The sequence below is a fragment of the Sinocyclocheilus anshuiensis genome, unplaced genomic scaffold (genome assembly GCF_001515605.1).
Source record: "Sinocyclocheilus anshuiensis isolate Anshui unplaced genomic scaffold, SAMN03320099.WGS_v1.1 scaffold1144, whole genome shotgun sequence".
In the NCBI taxonomy this organism is placed as follows: Eukaryota; Metazoa; Chordata; class Actinopteri; order Cypriniformes; family Cyprinidae; genus Sinocyclocheilus; species Sinocyclocheilus anshuiensis.
The window spans coordinates 1,044,663-1,062,349 of record NW_015551101.1 but is presented as its reverse complement, the minus strand read 5'-3'; the positions used below and the strand labels follow the sequence as shown (position 1 = coordinate 1,062,349).

General features: G+C 36.5%; 1 protein-coding gene across 1 annotated transcript in view; it reads left to right on the top strand.

The window, feature by feature from the left end:
• timm50 (translocase of inner mitochondrial membrane 50 homolog (S. cerevisiae)) overlaps positions 1-12,235 on the top strand; it is a 40,945-nt gene extending 28,710 nt beyond the window's left edge. Inside the window, exons 5-11 of the mRNA XM_016452895.1 lie at positions 704-762; positions 849-968; positions 4,298-4,402; positions 5,778-5,876; positions 11,039-11,195; positions 11,284-11,390; positions 11,474-12,235. Of these exons, the coding sequence (XP_016308381.1) occupies positions 704-762; positions 849-968; positions 4,298-4,402; positions 5,778-5,876; positions 11,039-11,195; positions 11,284-11,390; positions 11,474-11,572 (746 nt within the window). The 3' untranslated portion in view covers positions 11,573-12,235. The remainder of the gene's footprint in view (positions 1-703; positions 763-848; positions 969-4,297; positions 4,403-5,777; positions 5,877-11,038; positions 11,196-11,283; positions 11,391-11,473) is intronic.
• Positions 12,236-17,687: the final 5,452 nt, after the last annotated feature.

Genomic DNA, 17,687 nt, shown 5'->3' with positions numbered 1-17,687 from the left:
TTTTTTTTTTTTTTTTTTTTTTTTTTTTTTTTACAGACCAACAGTAAAATTACAACACTAACATTTATGAATGTTGATGAAACTTTTATTTTGGCGGAAACCCGCAGGAAGTGTTATATAGTGCATATATTTAGCAAAATGCTCCTCTCTAGAGTTAATTTCTCTAGCTGACAAATGGTTTTATGGTCACCGAATATATTTTTAAATGTGACGTTATGTGACATTGTTTACAAGCTGTTATATTGACATCTTTCCGTGGTCGAAACACTAATCAAGTGATTACATGAGATAGGATACGGATTTTGGTAAGTTGTACTCTTTCTTTTAACATACCTTCGAACGTTCATTCATGTTATTTCCTGCTGTAACTGGTTAAAGCGGAGGGCATGATCAGTTCACGTTCGCTTCGCGCTGCCACTTTTGTTATATCAAAAATAACAAGGCACAATGATTATTGCGAATTATATGGATGGGAAGCGTGCTACAATTTTCCGTTCATTAACTGGAAACAGGCTAGACTAACAATTTTTCGAATTTAAGAATCGATATCACTTCGTGAAAATGAGAATAGATTAAAATCGAGAAATCAATATTTTTTTTTACCCAGCCCTAGTAAGTTGGAAGGCATTTGAGGAGCTAAAATAAACATGAATAATATTTTATTCATCTGACTTTACCAGTCTATGATTTCTCTGTCCTCTAGATGTTCCTGTCATCCAGCAGCTCAGAAGAACCTTTAAATATTTCAAAGATTACAGACAGGTTAGAGGATGCTGAAAATATTCCCATCTATCTATGCATAGGAAAGAATCTGAGATTTAAAATGTTTTCTTTCTGCTTCTCTGTAGATGATCATCGAGCCCACAAGCCCAAAGCTTCTTCCAGACCCTCTGCGAGAACCCTACTACCAGCCTCCATACACTCTAGTGCTGGAGCTCACCGACGTCCTCCTCCATCCTGAGTGGTCGGTAGGTGTCAGCTCAATTAAAATAACCATGAGAGAACCTGCATTTAAGGAATGAGGAAAGACCAATGCACACTACTGTTTAAAAGTTTCGAAAAGGGGTGTGTGTGTGTGTGTGTATATACAGTGGGTACGGAAGAAACCCGCAGGAAGTTCTCAGTGCTTCTTTTTGTTGACAACAGCAGATTTATAAATGATTCTCATTACGAATTTGGCAAGATGTTTGTCGCACGTATCGCATTGTCACATGCCTTGTAAAAAATCATTAAAATATTACTGAGCAACTGACGAGTTTCAGCACAGATTTTCCTTGCGCTTTGGACTTTGAACCCTGGCTAACAAGCAGAACATGCAGCGCTGTTTGAAAACAAGCAATGCGTGCGTGTATTAGAAAACATATTCTGCAGTTTATTTACTAATTGTTTAAGGCCATTTCGCGATTTCAATCATCATACAGTAACCAGCAACAATCACCCTTCCTCTTCTCATCGAAGACATGCGATGCAGTCCTAAACAGTCTCTCGCTGTCGGTGCTTGTATTGATTTTTGCATCTTTCTCCGACAGTTTTAAATGTTTCCACACTGCCGACATGTTTGCTGCATTGGCGCACGCCTCTATTTGATCACGTCATGTCATTGTTCGGTACAGTTTATTTGGTCTTTTCACGTATTCACACACCGAAACATCGAAAGAGCTTTTTTTTGCTATTTTCGGACGAATAATTTTGGTTGCCGAACATTCAGTGCATCCCTTATATATATTATTCAGATACAACATATTCATCAGAATTGTCAGTAAAGACATTTATAGTATTACAGAAGATTTCTGTTTAAGGCAAATGTTGTTCTTTTGAACTTTCTATTCATCAAAGAATCCTGGAAAAAAATGCATCACGGTTTCCTAATATATATTAGGCAACGCAACTGCTTTCAACATTAATAATCAGAAATGTTTTTTGCATACCAAATCACCATATTAGAATGATTTCTGAAGGATCTGACACAAAATTCAGCTTTACCACCATTTACCATTCACGTTTAACATTAAAACAGAAAACAGTTAAGTTATAATAATATTTCACAATATTACTGCTGTTTTTTGTGTTTTTATTCAAATACATGCAGCCGTGGTGAACATAAGACAGTTCTTTCAAAAACTTTCAAAAATCGTACTGTTAAATGGTAGTGTAAATTGGATATTTCTGTAAATTGTTTTGCCTTCATTTTGCCTTTAATTCAATTTTAATAGGCTTTCATTGTGAGAAATACATTTTTAAATGTACAATTAATATGAGGGAAAAAAATTCTGAAAGCCTGTTTCCAGTCTTTATTTCTAGTAATTTTTCCAACGCCCAATGTGACTCTTTTTGTCATTTCAATTTGTATCTCAAATAGTTGGAACAGTGTTCCACACTGCATGTACAATAATTATAAAATGCTTTATAAAGTTTTAGATGGAGTTCAGCATTTCACACCATAGACCGTGTCAACTCCCCGTCCCAATGAGCCACCTTGAGCTGCGAGACATAGACTTCACATTCTCAGATCTATATTTATAGAGCTATCATGAAATGATTCTTAAAACTAGATTGGTTAGATTGAACCCCTAGTAAACTTTTCGTGTTTGGCTCCTAATTGCAGGCCCTGTCCTGTTCCAAACTAAACACAGCTGCGCCTGCTCTCATGTATTCTGTACATACGCTCTTTATGTGCAGTGCTGTATAATGTGTATTTTTGTGCACTCAGACCCAGACTACAATAAACTGTCTCAATTTGATCGGTTTGATTTACTATTAAACAACCCTTAGTCAGTTTATTACTATCCTTATCAATTTCTGTTAATCATATGAGGCAATCTGGAACGCTGTTTTGGGCCAACCACCTGTCGCCTCCTTTACCTGCACCCTCCTCCCCTCTGTTCCCTCTACCTGGCCAGCTGTGAGGGAAGGGCCACACAGAGGTGACAGGTGGAGCATAGCCGACCTGTAACCTGACACCCCTCAGCAGACTGTTACCGTGGTGCATGGCACAGTGATTTTTGTTGAACCTCAAGTGAAGCTTTGTCTGTGACTGTACTCGTACTTTTTGGTTTTGTCTGACTGTGACATGTATACTGAGGTATAGGTGTTTAGTGCCACATAAAAGCGCAATTGAAGTATCTGTTACTCTAAACGATACAAAAGTAGGGTTGTAGCTCACAGTACAGAAGAGTTTGATGCTAAAATACAACTTACTTGACTAAAGACATTTAACAGTGAATTGACGTGAAAAATGCTTCTTTGCTATGCTTTTATTTTAAAGACAGATGATCGCAATAGTCACGCTCTTGTTTTCCAGTAAATGACTGAGAAAGGCTGTTTAACAGCATGGTTGTTTAATAATGTATTCCAGATGGAACGTCTAAAGATGTTTGAGATTAAATAACAACGCTCAGGAAATCTGAAACAGCACCTATGAGCAAAACACTGCTAATAGCAAAAGTCTGTTACATATTATTTCTGTTTTGTTTTTTTCTTATTTTTACAACAACTGAATGCATTAAGATAAATGCACTGTATTTTGAAAGAAAATATTATACATTACCATTCAAATGTTTAGGGTCAGAAAGTTTTTTTTTGTTGTTTTTTTTTATATAAATGTTTTTCAAATATGTCTCTTCTGTTCGCCAAGGCTGCATTTATTTAGTGAAAAATACAGGATAAAACATATTTTGAAATATTATTACAATTTAAAATGACTGGTTTTTATATGCATATATTTTAAAATGTAATTTATTCCTCTGACGCAATGCTGAATTTTCAGCAGCCATTACTCCAGTCTTCAGTGTCACATGATCCTTCAGAAATCATATCTAATATGTTGATTTGATGCTCAAGAAATATTTCTTAATATTATCAATGTTGAAAACTGCTGTTGTGCTGTTTTATATTTTTGTAAAAACATACATTTTAGAGATTGATTAATGAATAGAAAGTTCTAAAGAACAGAATTTATTTGAAATAGAAAATTGTAAATGTCTTCACTAATACTTTTATTCAGCAAGGATCAAAAGTGAGTTCTTTCAAAAATTTACAAGCCCCAAACTAATGTAAATTGAAATGCAAACTGACCAGTTAAAAACTAAAACAGTAAATAAAAAAGATTAATTAAAATGTATATTATAATGAAAATACAATAAAATATATATATATAAATAAAAACAAATTCTTAACTATTAAAATTGTTAATGAAAATGATTCTGCTATATAACATTTATTCTAAACACTATATAAACATGTAAACTTTTTTTTAAATGGTGTTTTAATGTTTTCTGGATCTCCTCTTCCCCTTTAGTTGGCCACAGGTTGGCGTTTTAAGAAGAGGCCTGGCATAGACTACCTCTTCCAGCAACTGGCCCCACTTTATGAGATAGTCATCTTCACATCAGAGACGGGCATGGTGAGTCTCAGTGGTGGTGAGGACTGCCTATTTACCACAATAATGCAAGTGTGAAATGCTTGTTATTTGTTTTTGCATACACCGTTTCAATTGCAGTTAAAAGGAAAAGTTTCTTGAACCCTGCTTGAACATTGGGCCCACTTACAATAGATGCTATTTTGGGTACAGTGGCACACCTACTTGTCTGTTGATTCTACAAACACACAGTCTTGTGCTCAAATATAATGTTTCCTGATTGATGCCATCATTGAGACATTTGTGCTCGGCTTTAGTCTGCTAGTGTTTGTGTGTGTCTGCTGTTGTTTGGTTGGTGTGGCACACTTGTAAAGTCATGCAAATGAGCCTTGTTTTGATTGAAGAGCCATTTGCTGTTGCTGCTGCTGTTGTTTTGTTTTATTCTAATGCATGCAAATGTCAATTCAGCTTTTCAGCAATGTAAAAATGGCCCATCTACTGTCTTGATGGGCTGCTTCACAAATTTTAGAGCAACTAGCATTTTTAATTTAGGCTTTTGACAGTATTTGATGGCTCAATATGATATAAGAAGGGATTTTAGATATCATGATTCCACTGCATTATGTTTTACATCACTTGCTCACCAATGGATCCTCTGCAGTGAGTGGGTGCCGTCAGAATGAGAGTTCAAACAGCTGATAAAAACTTCACAATCCACACCACTCCAGTTCTTCAATCAGCATCTTGTGAAGTGGAAAAACTTTTTGTAAGAAACAAATCCATCGTTAAGACATTTTTAACTTCAAACCATTCCTGAAATATGAGTCCTCTATCCATAATAATGCTTTCTCCAGTGAAAAAGTTGTCTTGTCTGAATCAGGAAAGACATATGCACAGATCAAACACTGTTTACAAGTGAAAACAGTCCAAAAAAAATTCTAAACAAATATGTTGATGAATTTTTTTTGTGAGGGGACAAAAGGGACTTTTTCAATAGAGGAAGTGGTATTATGGATTATGGAGCCGTATTTTGGCCAGAAGTGATGGTTTAACGTTAAAATGAATTAATTATGGATTTGTTTCTTACAAACACACAGCTTTTCACTTCAGAAGACATTCATTGATGGATTGGAGTGGTGTGGATTACTTGTGGATTATTGTGATGTTTTTATCAGCTCATTCTGACGGCACCCATTCACTGCAGAGGATCCATTCATGAGCAAGTGATGTAATGCTGAATTTCTTCAAATCTGTTCCAATGGAGAAACAAACTCATCTACAGAATGGATGGCCTGAGGGTGACTAGATGTTCAGCAAATTTTCGTTTTTGGATGAACTACATCTCTCATTGTAATACATTTCATAATGTGCATAAAAACGATTCCTGAACACACAATATCGTATGTTTGTGTGTGAACAGACGGCGTTCCCCTTGATTGACAGTATAGACCCTCAAGGATTTGTGATGTACCGGCTCTTCAGAGATGCCACACACTACATGGAGGGCCACCATGTTAAGGTAAACTGCACAATCTGCTTGTCTATACATCTGTTTCTCGATATCATGCTTTGTTGGTGATGTGCGCAAATTCACTCTCAGTATTTAGGACACTTCTCTGTTCCTGTAAACAGTGTCCGCCACTTACCGTAAAAAAATTCAGCTGTCTGGTATTTCACCCCTACATGGCCGTGGGTCTTTTGAGTCACAGTATTTGAGATAAGCCATATGTCATGAAACACTGAAATATTTCACTGCCCTCAGATAGACGCTGCTCATTTGACCATAAATTGTAATGTATTTTTGTACAGATGTTGATAGTTTGGTTTTACAAAAGTGCACATGTTCTGGGGAAACCAATTCATAGAACTGTGAAGTTTCAAAATGCTGCAATCCTGATTCACAGACATGTATTTGCCAACTTCCTAATTTCTTACAAATGGCTTTGAGTAAAGCTCCTCCATGTGTATGTAATACAGTACGGTCTGATCTTATTGCTCAAGATCCCCGCCCTGTGGATCCCCTCTCCTGAGTGACCCGGGCAACATTATGGCGCGATGCCCCCTGTGTCTCTTCTGCATGCCGTCCTTCTGTTCGTGCATTGATTTCCCCACTGCTATGTGCTTTTTATTTTTTATTTTCTCAACAGCCCAAGACAATAGCAGTTTCTTCCCCTCCTTTATTCTTCGTTAGGCCGTCCGTCGTTACCTAAGCTTTCTCCTCATTAGGCTTATGAATGGTGCACAACGCTTAAGATCAAATTTACAATTGCATTACAGTTTACAAATTCAAATTCAGTTTTAAAATTAACTTTAGCATCCATAATCATATTACAGTATCGCATGTTGCATTGTATATTATTTTATTCATTATACACTACTGTTCGATGTTTGGAGTTAGTTTTTTTTTTTAGAGAAATTAATACTTTTATTCAGCAGGGATGCATCAAATTGATCAAAAGTGACAGTAAAGACATTTATAATGTTACAAAAGATTTCTATTTTAAATGCTGCTCTTTTGAACTTTCTATTTAAAGAACTCTGGGGGGAAAAAAGTTCTGCATCACTAGCATCAGCATATTAGAATGATTTCTGAAGGATCTTGTGACTCTGAAGACTGGAGTAATGATGGTGAAAATTCAGCTTTGCCATCAGAAGAATAAATTACATTTAAAAACGTATTCAAATAGAAAACGGTTGTTTTAAATTGTAATAATATTATACAACACTACTGTTTTTACTGAAGTTTTTTGATCAAATAAATGCAGCCTTGGTGAGCATAAAAGGCATCTTTCAAAAACAAAAGAAAATCTTACCTACCCCGAATGTTGTACTGTATAAAACTTTGAAAAGTAATTCTTTTAACTACATTTCTTAAATTAAATGTTGTTAAAATACTGTTATTAAGATATTGCATTTAAGCTTGCAGAACATGTTTGCTAATAGCCTAAAACAAGTTAAGTAAATTTACACAGTATTATAATGTATTAGTTAGGGCTGGGTCCCGATTCGATTCCGATTCCGATTCGCAAACTCTCGATTTGATTCGATTCTTGATTTGATTCTCAATTTTTTGATTACATTATCTGACAAGATGCGCATTAAATATCGCATGCGATTTATCATGCAGCCCTAATACAAATGCTATTGATATTTCTAAAAAATAAACTGTAAACATCAGTTTACAAATGGCGAATTATTAAAAAGAAATTAAGAGCCACAGGCCTGTATTTTAAACCTATTCTTTTTTCTTTTTTTATAGGGTATAGGGTCTTTTTTTAAAAAACAATAATAGGGCCCTATAAAATGTTTTTCTTAATATTTCTGGTAATCAGATGAAGGCTTACATTTCCTCCGTTATTCAAAAAGCAGCTACAGAAAACGAGCAAAGAACATTTACATTACCAAAGAACGTTGACTTTCTAGCGCGAGTATATGCACTTTAAAAAACACTCCCATTATAATCAGTGAAGCTATCTACACTGTATGATGAATAAACCTCTTATTCTTACATTGCACGTACATCTGCACTTTGTTGTTTATGATGAGAATTTGCGAGCTGAATTCAGTCAGCAAGTGCGCTCTGAACAACAAAACTGATGTTTCAGCAGTGACTCCTCTGAATGCCTCTGATTGGCCATTGCATTCATAAGCTCAGCATAATCGTGTGTGATTGGTTATAACGCGCAACACTGTAAAAACGCGGATACTATCGTCTATCGGCACAACCCTATAATGTATAGTATGAAAATATATATATTCATTTGCTAATGAATTTGCTAAAGAATACATTTAACAATGTTCTTAAATTTAATGCGTCATTAATGAGCCGATCCGAAATGATTTGCAGTTCATACACTCACACTACTTCGTAGCTGCTTCTAATCGTACATATTTGCGCAATAGGTCTTCCCTCCGGTCGCATTTCACCACTGCCTGTCTGGCCTTGTCCACCAGACCCCCATCAGCACTCTCTCTCCATCCACCTTCTGCCAACCCACGTTTATTTCTCTCCGCTTCCCCTCCTCTCCTCCTCCCTCACCTCCCATCTGGCTCTCAGAAGCGGGTGAGGGAAGGAGCAAACAAAGTCAGATAAGTGTGTCTTCTAAAGAACTGAATTAACGACTAGTACACTTACTAAAAACAATGCGAAGTTTGAAGAAAACTGGTGCCATCACAAGACTGACACTAAAAGTGAATGCAAAAGCAGCAGAATGCATTTTGGGCCAGCATGAACTTGATCGCTTTGAGTGATGCATGACGGAAAGGTTCCCTGGTATTTATGTAAAACACAACTGTGCTTAGTTTCCCAAGATAGCCTTTCTGTGAACCATTTGGTACAGATATGACACCAGTAGATGCTGCTGCTCCCCACCCCCAACAGAGAAAGGGGGCGGGACGGACTTTGATTGGCAGGTGCGTAGCGTGGCACGTGCATATAGTTAGCGGCACGCTTCCTCCGGCTCGTGCTTCAATGTTTTACCTGGGGAATTGGAGAGACTCGGCAACATGACACTCTTACACCCAGCTGCGTTACACGGCTCTGGTCACACAAATACACACTAGCTACATAAACATACTAATTACCATTAGATTTCACATTTTGAATGCGATTTAGACCCCATTAAGTTCGCGTGTAGCTATAATCCATAAAAATCTCATTATTTATACATGCACGCTCATACACTCAATAACAAATACAGTGAAACACACACTCTCGCTCCCGGTGGGGTTCAGGGCGTCCCTCATTGGGAGGCAGATGCGGGTAATTTATTGTAAATGCTACGAAGTGTGCCGCCGTCATGAGGGCTTTCCTTTCGGGGCCCCTCCATCTCTCTTGCACACGCAACTTTTTTTTCAGTCCCTCAGGGGGGATGCTGATGACCTCAGTGATAGAGAGAGTGTAGCGTCCCTGTCCATCTGCTCTGTAGGACCACCACTGAGACAGCTGGCCCGGAGATAGTGTGTGTTTGTGTGTGTGTGAGCGAGCGGGCGAGCGCGCCAATGGGCTGGTGTTAAGTCTTTGCACCCCTCCACAAATGCATAGGTGTAAATATGGTTCGCATCAGTGTCACACAAACGTTCAGGGGTGAGAAAGGTCACATTTAACCTCAATTTGTATGTATAGCTGGGATAAGTAGACTGCAGCTAGTTTACTAGATGGCAGGGCTCTTGAAGCAATAATCCACAAGAGGCAGAGCGTTACAATGATTTTACCACAAGTAAGGGGTGTTTTGGGGATTTAACCATAGTAAAATCACTGTACCACACTATGTGTGGCTTTTATCACATTGCTGTTGCTCATTAAAAAAAAAAGCTGCACTATTAAATATCTATACAGATACATAAGTCTAAAAATGCAAAGTAAAATGTAAATGAAAAAAGAAAGTTATATATAATATGATTATATAGAATGTAAATATATTAAATAATTTAATTTGTATAACTTCATATTTCTATTTATATTCTTAATTAAATTTTGTACATATTTATTTACATTTTTATATTCTTAAAGGGATAGTTCACCCAAAAATTAAAATTCTGTCATAAATTACTCACCCTCATGTCATTCTAAAACCGTAAGACCTTCGTTCATCTTCGGAACACAAATGAAGATATTTTTGATTAATTCTGAGAGCTCTCTGACCCTCCTATGTGACATCAGGGGTCCAACCGTAATTTTACGAAGCTACGAGAATACTTTTTGTACGCAAAGAAAACAGAAATAACGACTTTATTCAACAATTCGTCTCCTTCGTGTTTCCCTAGCGCCATTTTGGAGAGTATCCTCTGAACGTAAACAGACTGACCTTAATCGTGGTAATTACACTGCTGTCTATGGGAGGGTCAGAGAGCTCTCAGAATTCATCAAAAATATCTTAATTTGTGTTCTGAAGATGAACGAAGGTCTTACGGGTTTGGAACGACATGAGGGTGAGTAATTAATTACTGACAGAATTTTCATTTTTAGGTGAACTATCCTTTTAATTTTATTTTTTACATATTTCTTTCTATTTTAATATTCTTCATTTTTTTTTGTATATATATATATTAAATCGTTAAAATGTTAGCAACAGAAATAAGCAATATTTCAAGTGCAATATCTTTGGAGCATGTTTTGATGAACTGTGATGGTTTTAACTCTTTAATTTTTGAGAAAAGATTTTTAGTGAGACCATATATATTATCAAAGAAATTTTAATAAAATGAGTTTTCATTTGTTATTTATATATAGTTTATTTATGTACCTATTTTTCTTTGTTTTGGTACATTATTTTTGTTATCGCCATGAGAAAAGCTGTGGTAGCTGACATGGCGCTGAATTATAAACAAACAATATAAATATATTCATATATTTAATCAAATATATATTTAGATATTTATATTTAGATATTTAATACATTAAAAAATCAAGTATATAATTGTATAAAATTATACTAATATAAAATCATTAACTTGTTAAACGTATTAAACAATTGAATTTGTCTAATTTGCTATTTTATTGCAATATTTTTTATTTTTGTTTGAGGTTTAAATCTAGGTTTGTTTTTACATCTTAAACATCTTTTAAAACCTTTTTTCTAATTCCTTTTTTGTTTGTTATAACCAAAATAACCTCGTAGGTAAATATGGTGCATATGCTTAAATGTTATTCACTAATGACACTAATTGTTTGTCCTGCAGGACGTGTCTTGTTTGAACAGAGACTCCTCTAAAGTCATTGTGGTGGACTGTAAGCGAGAGGCATTCGGTCTACAGCCTTTCAATGGCCTGGCGCTGCGGAAGTGGGATGGCAACTCCGAGGATCGCACGCTCTATGACTTGGCTGCTTTCCTTAAAAGTGAGTATGCATGTGGGAGAGAAGAGTTCTGGGCAAATTGGAGTTGTTGGATTATTGTTCATTTGTACAAATCATTTGATCTCTATAGCTATAGCCATCAGCGGAGTGGAGGATGTACGTTCAGTACTAGAGAACTATGCCCATGAGGAAGACCCCATTGAAGCCTTCAAAAGAAGACAAGCGCAGCTTGCAGAGGTACTCATCACATCTCTTTTTGCCTGTCAGATGCCATATTTAGTGGTATTTAATAATACAACATAAATATTTCGCACATACAGGAAGAAGAACAGAGACTTTCGGAGCTTGTGCAACAGAAGAAACAGGGATTTTCTTTAGGTACCATCGCAGGTCGTTTCTGGTCCCGGAAGCAGCAGTGAGGACTCATCCTGCTCACACCCACCTGATACGGTCCCACCCGGACTGTGACCAGCCATTGAGATGAGGGTCATAGTCAAAACAGGTGGACAGTGTATGTGGGAGGGAGGGAAGAACGGGAGCAGAAGGGCATGTGTGGAAAAAACATCTGAAGAGATGCTACCTTCCAAAAGACGTTCAATTCCTGTGGAAAATAGCACTTCCTGGACAGCAGACACACAGATATGGTGCCCTAATGTATGATCTCACTGAATAGAAATTGTTTCAGAGTGGTTGGACTAGTTTCTATCCACTTCTTGGCTCCCTTATCTCTGCAAGAGCAAAGAACTTCCATGTGAACTGAAAAACTGATGCTGTTTCCATCAAGTAGATTCTATTTCAAACCCATAACTGATGCTGTAGGCAATAGCCTGATATTAGACTTTTTGAAAATGTCTGCTCCGCACACGTCACATGATGCGAAACCTTGGATTTGTGTTTGTGCTGTCATGGTGATACTGTTGCAGTGTGTTGAGGAGAACCTGTCAAATAAAGAGCTCAATCTGGTGCTATTTCTCATGACAGAAATGGCCCATCATGTCTGAGGATGTACTTGTGGAATGTTCTTTGTATTGCTTTTGTTGTGAAACACCCAGAATATCTCCAATAAACAGACCATAACATAATGTGTGTGCAATGTTTTGCTATGGATTTTTTTTTTTCTGTTTAAAGGTCTCATCCAGAGCAAATCAGCTTGAGCTATGATGCTTTAAATTATGAACTTGTACAGTAGTTTATTAATAATCATAATTTGTTATATGACAGATAGTTATATAAGGTGTTTTTTTAGAAGAAACTGTAGATTAAGTGCAACACTCAATGTTAAGGAAGCCTGTTTCACAATTCTGAGGAATAAAATTATCATTATGAGAGAAACTAAACAATTCTGTGTTTACATCTTGCAATTCTTGCAGCTGTTTATATTTCACAATTCGGACTTTTATTTAGAATTCTGAGTTGATATTTTGCAATTCTCAGAACGAAGCCTGTTTCACAATTCTGAGGAATACAATTATTATTATGAGAGAAACTAAACAATTCTGTGTTTACATCTTGCAATTCTTGCAGCTGTTTATATTTCACAATTCAGACTTTTATTTAGAATTCTGAGTTGATATTTTGCAATTCTCAGAACTGTGTTTAACTTGATTTATTTTTTAATATAATGCATTTTTAGTTTTATTTATTAATCATTCTTATCTTTTTGTTTTGTTTTGTTACCAGTGCACTATTTCGGCCCAGTTTTTTAAATAGAAATATAACAATTATAGAGAAATTAATGTGAATGATTTAATGTTAGTGATTTTATGGAGTGGATGCAGCACTTATTTCGGTAAACAATGTTTAGCTTTAGCTAAAATATTTCACATTTCTTTAATAATATAACCAGAATTAAAATAATTAAACGGTTGAATTTAACTCATATTTATAGTGTGTCATTTGTTCCAAAAAAATATTAAATAGGCGACTATAAGTTTGAAATCACTGCATACTCTACCAATATCAACTATTAACTAAAACGTTCAAATCTATTTAGACTGTTTGTGTTTTTTTCCGTTTGTCTCGAGTGAATTAGAATCCAGTACTAAATCAATTTATCTATTTCATTAACTTCAACCCTCTAACTCGATCTTTGTGCACTTAAAATAACACACCCATATCAACATAATGCGGATAACCTCTGACCGAGCTGATGCAGCAGCACGCTTCAGAACACACAATTTGAGGCAATTGAGAGACACAGAATGCTAAGTGTTAAACTTTTGTCAATGTCACACCTTTGCGTTTGACAGAAGACACGTGCCATTATGGCCTCACTGTTACCTCTGTCTGGCCTTTGCAAAACCACACTATGTTTTGCTTAGGGATACGAGACCAACAGAGTCGGAGAGTCCAACAATTGTTCCCAACCACTGAGAAAACATTAAAACAAAAATGTGGTGACATTTCATTAATCTATATAAAATAGCCTAATTACAATGAATATTTTTAACTAAACGTTGTCATATCAACAACCAACAACAAAGCCTGACGAGCCTTAAATACATAATTTAGATTAGGATATACCTTTAGTAAGTAACAATTCCGGCCGATTTAAGTGTTTTTGATTCAATAAAATGAACCGGTTCGTAAGAGTCAGGAGCCACGCTGTATGTCTATGATTCATTTCAAATAACCGACTCTTACGAGTCATTCGCTCGGGAGTTGAACTATCGCACTATACTTACTGATCAACACTGTATGTGTTTGATTTACTAAAAAGAACCAGCTCATAAGAGTTATTCGTTCGCGAATCTGAGTACCTAATTCAGTAATATTAGTCTGCGATGTTGCGTACTGTAGGCAGTCCAATACTAATAGAACTGTAAATCATATGGAGTGGATGCAGCACTTATTTCGGTAAACAATGTTTAGCTTTAGCTAAAATATTTCACATTTCTTTAATAATATAACCAGAATTAAAATAATTAAACGGTTGAATTTAACTCATATTTATAGTGTGTCATTTGTTCCAAAAAAATATTAAATAGGCGACTATAAGTTTGAAATCACTGCATACTCTACCAATATCAACTATTAACTAAAACGTTCAAATCTATTTAGACTGTTTGTGTTTCTCCGTTTGTCTCGAGTGAATTAGAATCCAGTACTAAATAAATTTATCTATTTCATTAACTTCAACCCTCTAACTCGATCTTTGTGCACTTAAAATAACACACCCATATCAACATAATGCGGATAACCTCTGACCGAGCTGATGCAGCAGCACGCTTCAGAACACACAATTTGAGGCAATTGAGAGACACAGAATGCTAAGTGTTAAACTTTTGTCAATGTCACACCTTTGCGTTTGACAGAAGACACGTGCCATTATGGCCTCACTGTTACCTCTGTCTGGCCTTTGCAAAACCACACTATGTTTTGCTTAGGGATACGAGACCAACAGAGTCGGAGAGTCCAACAATTGTTCCCAACCACTGAGAAAACATTAAAACAAAAATGTGGTGACATTTCATTAATCTATATAAAATAGCCTAATTACAATGAATATTTTTAACTAAACGTTGTCATATCAACAACCAACAACAAAGCCTGACGAGCCTTAAATACATAATTTAGATTAGGATATACCTTTAGTAAGTAACAATTCCGGCCGATTTAAGTGTTTTTGATTCAATAAAAAGAACCGGTTCGTAAGAGTCAGGAGCCACGCTGTATGTCTATGATTCATTTCAAAGAACCGACTCTTACGAGTCATTCGCTCGGGAGTTGAACTATCGCACTATACTGATCAACACTGTATGTGTTTGATTTACTAAAAAGAACCAGCTCATAAGAGTTATTCGTTCGCGGATCTGAGTACCTAATTCAGTAATATTAGTCTGCGATGTTGCGTACTGTAGGCAGTTCAATACTAATAGAACTGTAAATCATAAAAATCCTTCGGTTCATGCACTTTAAACGGACCTGTCCCGAATAAATCTAGGTTCCTAGTTATGATGGGGAAAAATGCTCTCAACTTTAGCACATCTGTACAAAGTTTTCGCTGACCTGTTAAATGAATTCGCCAGTGCCATAGTTTAACCCCACCAGACTGTTTCCCAAAGGTGTGAACAAATGACATGCGAATAAAGTGACGCCTCGGAGCCCCGCGCACGTGCAGGGATCCTGGGAACCGGTATGCGTCGAGCACCGCGTGTCGCGCTTCACACCTTGGCAGAGGAGCACCAATTCACATTTATGGATGCGCCTTCTGCCACTGGCTAACACCTCACTATAACTGTCGCCATGTGTCATTTCAGCCCCATGTGCCAATTCTCCCTCCTCCTCCCCCCAGAATTCACTAGCACCCAGTTACAGACACGCTTTATCCCAACCAAAGCGACGGCTCTTACACCGTTTGGATGTGAGACACGTGGATGGGAAAGTGTTAAGCACTGGCACACAAAGCAAAACATCTAGTGCTTAATTTTGTAAGCCGCAAAACCAGGCGATGAAACCATTACCGTGGTGACTTTATTACACTTATTAATGTCCCTGGGGGAAAGGGGGTTCGTGTAAGTTTGATCTATCATCCACCTATATCAGGAAACATCAGAGATGCACCATGCACGTCTTCGATTGAGCCAGATGGCTATTGATTTTGTGACTTTTCCCCGCTTTCCCCTCATCACTCTCTCTTAGTCGAATGAACATAATGAGCACACGACACCTATTTTGCTGAACATGTACCCCATATAGCGCGCATCAATACGAGCGTGGCCAGGCCACTCACGTGACAGGCAGGTAAAAAAAAAATTAAATTGTAGTAGTTTTATATATGGCCTATGATATTTGATTAGGCCGCAGATGACTTGTAGTTCAACAAAATTATACTCTTTCCAGCAATAAACAAACATTTACATTGTTTACATAAAATGTTACATAAACATTATCAAGTAACATTTTAATATGTTAAGCCTATATTCTTCTTTACATTTAACAAATAAATACGTATCCGAAATACTAAAATTGTTTTTTATTAGTAAGAAAGTTTAAATCGTCTTATAATTTATGGCGAAAGGAGCATAGCCTATTAAATGTTATCCACTTGTTAGCATTTTATTTATTTACTTTTTTTTTTGTAGGCCTACACTCTACAAAAAATAAAAATAAAGGTGCTTCACGATGCTATAGAAGAACCTTTTTGTCTACATGGTTCCATAAAGAACCTTTAATATCTGAAGAACCTTTCTGTTTCACAAAAGGTTCTTTGTGGTGAAAAAAAGGTTCTTCAGATTATAAAAAGGTAAGAAAGAGATGGTTCTTTAAAGAACCTTTGACTGAATGGTTCTTTGTGGAACCAAAAATGGTTCTTCTATGGCATCGCTGTGAAGAACCTTTTGAAGCACCTTTATTTTTAAGAGTGTATATTAGAGTTTATGTAACATTTTATGTTATTTAGTTGACTTTTTTTTTATTGCTGGAAAGTCTTTTTCCCTTCCACCTGTGTTATCAATACAGTTTAAAGCAAATGAAAAGTTAATTAGCAAAAACAAATAACTCAACTAACTAACAATAAAACACAATAAAAACATACAATAAAAAACATGATTTTTTAAAATTAATAAAAACGGTGTTATGTTTTTTTTTTTTTTTTTTGCAAATAAACTCTTAAAATATACAAATATAACTCAAATAGGTTGGTATATTAACAAATGACATATTATCCATTATATTGTTGCATTAAACCACATATCCGCTGTATGCAAGTGTGTTATTCAACCAAACTCCATGATTTGTTTATTTGCTGGGACAGTTTTCTTGTTTACACGGATAATAACTCTCGTTTATTCATCCTTGTGTTCATCAGAAGCCAAGAAACCAGACTGTCTTAATAATTGTCCGACAATAAATTAACAATAGCAGCCCTTCTTAACCACCTAATCATATGGTGCCGTCCAGTGGGCAAAGCGTGCCTGGGGTAAAGACGGGGCCAGCGGAGGCACGCGCTGCTCTCATTAGAATCACAATAGACTCACTAAAGCACGAGCAACAGTTTGCTGCGCATTGTTCGCGCGTGTCTCCTCTGTTTACCCTCAACATGGCCCGGTAGTGCGACAGAAGCTGTCTTTCTTAAATTAACTCACAAATGGAATAGGCTACCTGCAATTCTTAATTTTGAGTTTCTGCTCGCATACTTCAACACCTGCTGCTGCGTGCTCTAATTCAGCGCATTTTAATAAACCTTAAAGTTATATAAGAAATTGATTATTTTAATTATAATAAACAAATCAGTAAATAAGAAAACATCCTATTATGCATATGTTCGTGTCCTGGTGACAAGGTGATGTGTTGTGTGTGTGTGTGTGTGCGTGCGTGTGTGTGTGTGGGTGTGCGTGTGCGTGTGCGTGTGTGTGTGTGTGGCCTACATATACTACAGGCTAGGCTATATCAAGAAAGCGAAGCGCAAACACAGTGCGCAGGTTGGATTATCATACAGCTGTAGCGAGAGCCCCCTCCGATTACACCTTCACACACTCTTACTCCAGAAAGCAATTATCTGCGATCTTAAATGCCCTGAGCAACCCCCCACCA